At 47.8% G+C, this 9,857-nt stretch overlaps 1 protein-coding gene across 1 annotated transcript; it reads left to right on the top strand.

The window, feature by feature from the left end:
- The first annotated feature begins 2,617 nt into the window (after positions 1-2,617).
- On the top strand, positions 2,618-8,667 carry C1QL3 (complement C1q like 3). Its single transcript, XM_057383329.1, has 2 exons — positions 2,618-3,318; positions 7,806-8,667. The coding sequence occupies exons 1-2, from the start codon at positions 2,731-2,733 to the stop codon at positions 7,983-7,985; spliced, it is 768 nt and encodes a 255-aa protein (XP_057239312.1). The 5' UTR covers positions 2,618-2,730; the 3' UTR covers positions 7,986-8,667.
- The last annotated feature ends 1,190 nt before the right edge of the window (positions 8,668-9,857 follow it).

Raw genomic sequence — 9,857 nt, 5'->3', positions numbered from 1 at the left:
GTAGGACCTCACTTTCAGAACCAGGTTTATCCTAGCTGGAGTAAGGAACTGAGGGTGTGCATTATGCCAGTATGTGACCCAGCATCAGRTGGCTTCACAGATCTCAACAGGCTTGTGTCTATCTGAGGATGAGGTCTGCTCTTTGTCTAATGTRTAACACAGCCATTGCAATGAAGGTTTATGCACATCCTGATGTCACAAAAACCAGCTGGGTTAGGGATGACTAAATGCAACACCTCAAGGGTCCAGCTAGAGGCTGAGACAGAGCAGTCACTCCTGGCACAGCTTTTCTGTTTCTTCTGCCCAGAAGAAAAAACAGTGCTGAAAGCCCTTTCCCATRGGGTGAAGAGAGCTATGAGATATGAACATAACCCTCCAAGTGTGTTCAGCTGCCTGCCTGGGTCTTGAGGGGAAGCCCTGAGCTAAGGGAATTGGCTAGCTTGTGTCAGTGCCAGATAAAGAATGTTTTTAAGACAGAGAATTAGAGAAAAGAGAAAAAAAATTAAAAAGGAGAGGGAGGAATATTTGTGAGTGCATGAATGAAAGCTTTGTCGACAGTTTTCTGGGGAGATAAGGAGCTGGACTGGCCCATCTCTGCACGGCATGGACACACTCGTTGCCTTTGAGTCTCTCAGGAAAGAGCAAAAGGAGCTGCTGACATTTCTGCTTAAAAGGAAGAATCAATGAATCTTTGTTTCCCACTGCCTGCTTGTTTGACCTTATTGTGTTGCAGAATAGAAAAGATATAAAAGAGAACTGGTGAGGGGAGAGCAGATTCGTGCTAATAAAATCCAAGACAAGATCACAGCCTTCTGATCATCACTGGAGATGCCATTATTTGGTTGTTGTCCTATTTGCTGCTGTTGCTCATTTCTGATTCTTGCCTTGCTGTAATAAGTCACACTCTTCCCAGCCATCATCCCTGTATTGACAGGCAAATGTCACCCAGGTTTGATTGACGTCCATTGCTCCTGAATACAGAAGTATGATTTAGGAATCAATTCTGTTTGTTTATTTAAACAGCTCTTTGTGTACCTTGTATATCTGTAAGCAGGACAATWTCCTTAATATTTTCTCTGCAACAATGTCACTTATATTGCATATTCACCTTCCCAGTCAGTCACAGAGTTGCCCACCAGACCTTGGGGGAGGAGAAACCTTTCATGCACAAAACCAAACCAAAACAAACAATAAAAATGAAAACAAACAAAAAACCCCCACCAAAAACCAAAACCAAACTAAACCAAGCCAAAAAACAAAACAAAACAAAAACAAAACAAAGAAAAAAATACAGGAAAAACAAACAAACAAAAACCAAACAAACCTCCTTCCCCCTCAAAATCCCCAAACCCACAAGATTTAACAAAATGCCTTGCTTTCCCCAATTTAAACCAAAGAGATCTTTTCTCAGGTCCACGCATCTGTCGATTTGCATATATCCCGGGCTTTCTTTGGCTTCTGCACAAAAGGGAACACTTTCCCTCAGTGTCAGTTTCCAAGCAGAGCAGCGGCTGGCTTAAACACTCGGAAACACAGTAGCCGGTGATGAGTATGTCARTTTTAATTCACGGGAAAAACTATTTCCTTCTCTGCCTTTATGGTTTCAATTGGAACGAGGAGGAAGAGGGAGATACGAAATTGCCAGAGATATTTATCTCTATTATTGTGGGAGGTGTGTTTGCAAATAACTTTTACTTGGACAATTGGTAAAACATCGCTGCATTTAAAGCGGTATTTCCCAGAAAACACTAACATGCCGGAGCGGGCTCAGGGAAGCGTTAGCAGGAGGTGGTTTGACCTTTTAATTCTCGATCTGTGACCTGAAGGGTACCCAGAGGCTGCTAAGCACATCTCTTCCTCTCGGTCTGCCTCAGAAAGAGCTGTCATCGCAAGATGCAGCTAGTGAGTGAGGCTCACGATTTCGCTGTTCATCCGTTTGCGGGAGGGGTGGGGGAGGGAGAAAAGAAAAAAAATATATATTTCCCACACTGCCAGAGTAATGCCAAACTCTCTGTGAGTGGGAAGAGCAGAGCAGATGCTGGAATGAGATGCCAAAGCAGCTCCCCTTTCCCCTGCGCTTTTGGGTGCCTATAAATTGCTCCAGCGCGCTCGTCAGCCTCCTCCTCTCCTGGCAGGTGGCACCCGGGCAGGATCCCGCTCTCCCTTCGGCTCCGGCTCCGGCTTCGGCGCGGCGGCGCGGGCACTGGGCGGCGGGCACCGGGGCRGCCGGGAGGCGCGTCCCCGCTGAGGACTGTCGTCTCTGCGAAAAGAGAGAGAGAGAGGGAGGGAGAGAGAGAGAGAGCGAGGAGGCGAGCGGGGCGATCGCGAGAGGAAAGGCAAGTTCCAGGGAAAGTTGACTCGGACTGGCACAGCCTGCAAAAAAAAAAAAGGTCGATCGCCAGCGGGAGCATAAAAGTGCGGGCGGCCGGGGCGCGGCGGCAGCTCTCCCTCTCCCGCTCCGCTCCACTCCTTCGCCCGCCCGGCGGSTGCAGCGGCCGCAGCGGAGCGCCGCGACCCGCGGGAGCCCCCGCAACACCGGCGGCCCTTGGGAGGGCGGCCGAGCCCCAGGGGAGCCGAGCTCGCACGGGCTCGGCGTTTTTTCGGCTCTGAGGAGGAACCCCGCCAACCATCAAGATTTTGTCCAAAAGCAGACAAGAGGATCGCCCTGCGCTGAGCCGGCTGGTGGGCAGCAGGCGGCGGCTGATCGCGGCCGGCGCGCTGGGGGTGGTGATGGTGCTGCTGCTGGTCATCCTCATCCCGGTGCTGGTCAGCTCGGCCGGCACCTCGGCGCACTACGAGATGCTGGGCACCTGCCGCATGGTCTGCGACCCCTACGGCGGCACCAAGGCTCCCAGCACGGCGGCCACGCCCGACCGCGGGCTCATGCAGTCCCTGCCCACCTTCATCCAGGGGCCCAAGGGGGAGGCCGGCCGGCCGGGCAAAGCGGGGCCGCGCGGTCCGCCGGGGGAACCGGGGCCGCCCGGCCCGGTGGGGCCGCCGGGTGAGAAGGGCGAGCCGGGGCGGCAGGGCCTGCCGGGCCCCCCCGGGGCGCCGGGGCTGAACGCGGCGGGGGCCATCAGCGCCGCCACCTACAGCACCGTCCCTAAGATCGCCTTCTACGCCGGCCTCAAGCGGCAGCACGAGGGCTACGAGGTGCTCAAGTTCGACGACGTGGTCACCAACCTGGGCAACCACTACGACCCCACTACCGGCAAGTTCACCTGCTCCATCCCCGGCATCTACTTCTTCACCTACCATGTGCTCATGCGGGGCGGCGACGGCACCAGCATGTGGGCCGACCTCTGCAAGAACAACCAGGTGGGCGCCGCGCCGGGGGCATCCGGGGACAGGAGGGCAGCGGGCGCCCGGGCGGAGCGGGGTTCCCCGTGGGAGCGGGCACTTTGCGGAGAGCGGGCGGAGCGGCGCGGGAAGGGCGGGAAGCGGGCGGGGAGGGGGAGCCGGGCGGCCGCTGGAGGCGGCGCGGGTGCGTGGCGGGGGAGCGGAGCCCGATCCCGGGCGGCGCGAAGCGGGCGAGGGGCACCGGCGGCCGCCTCTCCACCGCTGGCCAGGAACCTGAGGGAGCGCCGCCCCGCTCCGCCTCGGGTGCCGTAGGGCCACCGAGGGGCCGGGTGCTCGCCGAGGCTGCTCGGGCTGTCGACGCTCTCTCCTCTCCGAGAGCCGCTCCGCAGGTGCCGTTCCCAGCCCGCTGTCAGGGCGGCCCCGCAGGCAGAGCAGCCCTGGCCCCTGCCCGCTTTCGGGCTGCGGAGCGCTGCTCGCAGCTCTGCCCAGACCGGAGCGGGGGGTGGGGGAAAAGCAGCGCTGCCCCCGCAGGGCCGAGAAGAGCCCGCCGCTCCCTCGAGGAAGGGAAACTCCCGGGCTAGAAAGGGGAGCCGGGGGCTGCGGGTGAGCTCGGGAGAGGGTGGTGCTGCGTGGGGAAAGGGTGAGGTGGGTGGGAGGAACGCAGTCACGGCACGGGACGGGGCTCCCACGCAGCGGAGCGCCTGGTTTGACACGCTCAGCCCCCGSCGGGGAGCGAGGTTCCCCACGTTAGCTGAGCTGGTACCAGAGTGAGCTCGGCGGCCGCAGACCTGAGCTCTTGGCGAGCCAGCGTCGAGACAGGCGCCGGCTGCCGGACCGTGCCGGGGTGGCACAGYGTGCGCCCGGGAGAGCCCGAGCAGGACCCGAGTCTGTCGGCATCCCCTAGGCAGGATGGAGRCATCGGAAATAATTAAAGGTCTTGCGATACTAACGTCTGAAAGACAGAGGAATCATCCCTTTTAATTAGTATAAACGTTGCCACTGCGCTCGCAGAGGCTGTGCCTGTAMCATTGCCCCCGGGGAGCCGTCCTTCGCAATTTTGCGCCTCTTCCATGAGTAGTTAACAGACGCGAGTAGGCTGGCCCTAATTCCTACAGCGCTTAGCKGCCCCGCCATGCCTCAGGCTTTGGGTGCCTAGGGACAGTACGAAGTTCCCGGGCTTCCTTGTGTCCCCGGAGCTCCGCGGTGCTCCCGCCGGTCCCCCGTGCGGCGGGAGGGCGAGGACCCGCCGCGCACCGGCCGCTCAACAGGTCCCTGAGCGCCCGAGCCGTCCCGGCGCGCTGGGGAGCCCGGAGCCAGCGCCGCCGCTGTCCCCGGGCTGCTCGCCCTCCGGCGGGGTGGGCTGGGGGATGGATCGGCTCCACGCCGTGTCCGTAGGGCTGAACACCGTCCCCCGTGTCCCCGCCGTGCCTGGCGGCCGCGCACACCCCCGTTCGTTTGCTCGTCTCCTCCCCCGCGGAGCACGGCCGGCTCACGGCCCTTTGTGCTCAGCGCACACCGGAGCGGCGGCGCCCGGTAAATTAATCTGATATGCCACTTAGCCTTTTGTTTATGCCTCCTCAGAAGGACTGTGAAAACAGAATAATGAGGACATCAGCGGCAATTAATTAAATTAGAAAATGTCTACCATAAATACTGTCTCAGCAGATAAACCAGGACTAGTAAAACAAAGTACATCGCAATACATTCAGTTTGRTATCTTCATACAAAGGCAATATTGCTCACTGCAAGAATACCATTTTACTTGCAACTAAAGAATTGATCTATTTTTACCCCTATTTATAATGTAGAGTGTTTATTTTCACAAACCCTGAAAAATAAATACACAGCAGTAGTTTTAAAGAAGTATCCAATTACAAATACTCAATTGAACCTGAAGTCTAACCATTTCCAAATATAGCTACTTCCAGTACCAGACATGAAACAAATTAAACTCATAGCTATTCAAAGAAGAAGAAAAAAAACCCAAACAGGAGTTCCATGTGTATATTTGTATACACGATACAAGATAAGTGTTGAGGCAAATACCTGAATATAAATGGTTTAAAACTGACCCACAGTTTTAATGCCTCAATGGTTGATTATTATTTGTACTTGAAACACTAAATGCTGATGTGACAGACTTTATGTACATCTGCAAGGAAATTCAGAAATTTTGGAAGTAAGTAGTTAAATGGAGTGACAGAAATAACATCATAAATTYAGTGTTCTCCAACAATGAAAAAGCCTGAAACATTAAAAAGTGTATGGCTTACAGAAAAAAACCCCATCTCTAAGCAATACATATGTGGAACCTCAAGGTCCCCAGTGTTAACACCTTGCCTGCTTTAATGGTTATCAAGCTTGAAGTGCTGGGATCACTCAGCTTAGATTGGTGTGTCCAGGCTGACAGCGCAGCTTCATGGAAGAACTTAGATGGAACTTGTGAAATATATTGTTCCATAATGCTTTAATTTTGAGATACATTTACCTTCTTGCAGCAGTACACTCACTGAGAATTCATTGGAGACTGTTCTCCTAGGCTTTAAAAAGAAATTGCTTTGGCTAACCAAGCAAGAAGGTAAACCCACTAAGAATAGCATACAGGACCTTCGCTGCTACACACAGGCCACTAAGATCTGCATTTTGGTTTCTGGACTTTCAATACCCAGAATCTTTCTCTTTTTTTCCCCCCAGCCAGTATGTACTATTTAGAATCTWAAAAATGAAATATCCATTGCTGTTGTAGCCAGTGTCCACATGCTGACTCCCTTAGGATAGTCACTAATATAATTCTAATTCTCCCTTACCATCCACAGAAACACAATATTTTATACAAACCTAAAAAGTAGCATTTCATTAGGAAGTAAATAGGAATTTGAAAAGTCCTTTAAATAATTTTGCTCACCACTATACAAGATACTARTTCTCTGTGAAAGTTTTTCTACCTCATCTGTAGCCTTTTCACTCCTCCCCATTTGCCCTTCYCATTTCCACTGCCAGCAACCATCTCAAACCATTGTTTTCCCTGGAAGGTGTTTCCAGGGTTAATAACCCAGAGCCTTCAACTCCACCCTGCCAGTCATTAATCCAGAGGAAACATCCAGTACTTAGAATAATTATTGCTTTAAAACCGATCAAAACAGATCACCTCTGTAAACAATACCAGGCGAGTCAGGATCAAGAAGTCCTGAAATAGTCAGGGTTTATCATCATGCCATGTATCAGTTTAAATTTGCAGCCTGTCACAGCTCTGCAAGCCTTTGCAGCCTTTCTCACTGTTCTTACAGGATGCATAAAGAATTTCCACCTACTGTGATTTTTAAGCTGCATAATGCCACAAGATCCTGCATGTTAAAAGAACCCCCTCCTTTTTAACGTTTCAATATTAATGTGAAATCATTTCCATTTAATTTGGAAATATATCATGTAAACTTTGAAAGGAATCCATGGAAAATTGTGACTTATAGCCTATTTTTTCAGTTCAGAACAGAAAAAATCCCACATATAGTACGCCAAGTCATGCATTATTACTTAGTTCAGATTTGCAATGCCACTAAATCATTTACTGCTCTGTAACTACGCTAGAACAAAGACAAGCAACAAGCAGATGACGTGTTACGCTGAAATAAATCACATACAACCATGTTTAAATATTTTACCAAACAGAGTCAAATTATATATAAATGATTTGGAGACTTACAATGGCACAGGCTGTTCATTGCTAGAAACCAACATATATCTTGAAATTACAGATTACTTCCAGTTTGCAAGAAATGTCAAATTTAATCAGTAGTGGAATACCAAGGGAGAAATGGGGAAAAAAGTATATTTAAGAGAAAGTTGCAAATGAAAAGCCCTCAATGACTTGTAAATTCCAAAATCCTCTTAAAGCAAATAGTGATTTTTTGAAGGTGCATCTCTTAAAACACAGCGAAATTAAATGTTTGCTCACTCAAATGTGGTAACAGCAGTTTTTCCAAACCCAGACTAGGTTCCTTACCTGCTTGTATGCATATGCGTGTGTGTGGGGGGTGTACTTCCTCTATTCTTTTTTGCAGCATGATCCTATTGGTATGACAATAAACTGCCTCTGGAAAAAGTCCATCTTGGGAGCTCTCTGGGCCTTCCTGTGGATCCTCACCATTGTCAATCACTTGCCCCACTGATACAAAATTTACACCAATATAAAATTGGTACATGACCAAGCCCATTTCTCCCGACTCCAGCTATTCTTACACATATATTTAAAAAGGTTCCAGACATCTCCAGAAGATCAGGCAGTTGTTCATTCATCAGACGACTGAKACAGGAGCATATGATTGCTTTAGTTTCAGAAGTATTGTAGGAGAAAATAAGCAATAAGGAAGAAACTACCATATAGGTTGCCAGATGTTTAAAGWGGCAGCTCATGCATGTTGAATAAAACATTGAGGACTTGCTTTAATTTCAGCATGCAGGAAGATTTCCCTGAGTTTCCTTAACCAGTCATTCTGTATTTTATGTAGGTTCGAGCTAGTGCAATTGCTCAGGATGCTGATCAGAACTACGACTACGCCAGTAACAGTGTGGTTCTTCACTTGGAGCCAGGAGATGAAGTTTACATTAAATTAGATGGAGGAAAAGCACATGGAGGAAACAACAACAAATACAGCACATTTTCTGGATTTATTATTTATGCTGACTGATACTGAGTAAAAAGACCCACCAAACCAGTCGAGAAACGAAGCCYGCTCTTCTAAACGATGGATTTGTGTGGCAAAAGTCAATGAAACGAGCACCCCAGCAGAGAGCGACCACCAAACACCTCAGCAGCGGGGGAAAACAGTCGAATGCTACCTGATTCACATCTGTGCAACACAGAGAAACCTTATGTTAAAAACCCACAAACCAAGTTAAACAGATGTGCGATCCACTTCCGCCAAAGCAAATACTTCCTCATTGTTAGTGTCCATGTGAATGAAGTTCTACATAGATCAAATTTTTATAGGAAAAAAAGCCCACCTAAGGACGCTGAGTTATTTCTTCAGTGTATATGATACTTTGATGTGTTATGATCTTGCTGCTTTATCCATACTTCAGCTTTGGTTCTTGTGACTTACCTGCTAACAATGATGCTTGGAGTCCACTCATAGTGTGGTGAGGAATGATTTTACAATAAAAGGAAGAGGTAATCAAAATATACTTTCTCTCTGCAAAGAAATTGTTTGCCTTGTACTTTTCTTACCTTTCCATTTAAAACTGGAAACTAATCAGCTTTGAGCCTTAACTCAATGTTCCTGCTTTGTAGGTTTACATTAGACCTTTAGCATAAAATCAATCCAGTGGAGTTATTTAAATTTTGTCTCTCCCTTAAATGTCCTCTAAAAGAAAAAGAAGGCTAGAAGAAACACTATTGTCCCCTGAAAAATGTAACAGTTGACAAACTATATTGGACCGTATCCCTGATTCTACCAAAGCAAATGGCAAAACTCCCATTGCTGTTCGTGGAAAAGGGATTTGGCTTTTAWTTTGTATACATGTAAATATATGTTTAGACAATAATTACAGGCCCATTCTTGATGGTTAGTTGTGTAAATATTTAGAAAGCCTGGCATCCACACCATCAGACTAAAGCAGAGTGTTTTCTTTGCAGCAGYTAGTCTTCATTAGTCTTTTAGCACTTAGTCTTTACCTCGGTACTATTTTTAATAAAGTAGCTATGGATTAAATACTGCAGATGTTCCATTAGAATTTCATAGGAGTATAATGGGTCAAAACCTTAATTGTCTTAGGTGTCTTGTCCCACTGAAGTTAGTAGGATTTTTCCAGCAAAAGAGTGGGAGATCTGACACATGAGAAAATGCTGTCACAGAGACCTTTTCCATGGAAGCTAGTTCAGTGTGTAGTAAGGTGTGCCTATGAGGCGGACACAGAGAAGCATATTACCAAAAATGATAACACATATGCAAAGAAAGAAGCAGATATTTACATGCAAAAAAGAAGTGTGTATTAAAACCTATTTTTCTCATTCATATAGATATAGATATAGATATATAAAGTCTCAAAGAAGCTTAATCCATATAGAGGATTAATGGCTTGGAGAATTAAACTAAACACAGATACATAGTTATAAAAACGCTTTAAAATCACTCATAGCAGTAAYGTCCGCAGAACATTTTTATTCAGAAAATGGATTTATTAGTTGTTTTGGATTTGGGAGGCTATTTGTCTCAGGTTAAAACTTGCAGATTTCATTCTAAACCTAAATTTTAGCAAGATTATTAAATTTCTTTAGCACAGTTTGTTATTTAACATTTTGGCAAAATCAAGGTAACATTTCTGTAAATCACTGAAGAGTAATGGAGGCTACCCCCAGCATTGCTATTTCATATACTCTGTCACAAGCAACCTTGTCTAATCTAATAAGGGTACAAACTTAGATTTATCTGCACTGGAATTTCCAAAGTGTCTGCCACTCTGACAAAAAAGCTCTCCAGTGCTGGCTGCTCAGCCAMAGTCTGATAAAGATTTTACACGTCACTCTAAAACTCTCTTATTTGAATGAGTGAACATTTTCT

This window comes from Malurus melanocephalus, unplaced genomic scaffold, assembly GCF_030028575.1.
Source record: "Malurus melanocephalus ecotype Western Australia unplaced genomic scaffold, MMel_1.1 scaffold_14, whole genome shotgun sequence".
NCBI lineage: Eukaryota > Metazoa > Chordata > Aves > Passeriformes > Maluridae > Malurus > Malurus melanocephalus.
The sequence above is the reverse complement of the archived record's forward strand: the minus strand, read 5'-3'. Positions and strand labels throughout refer to the sequence as shown.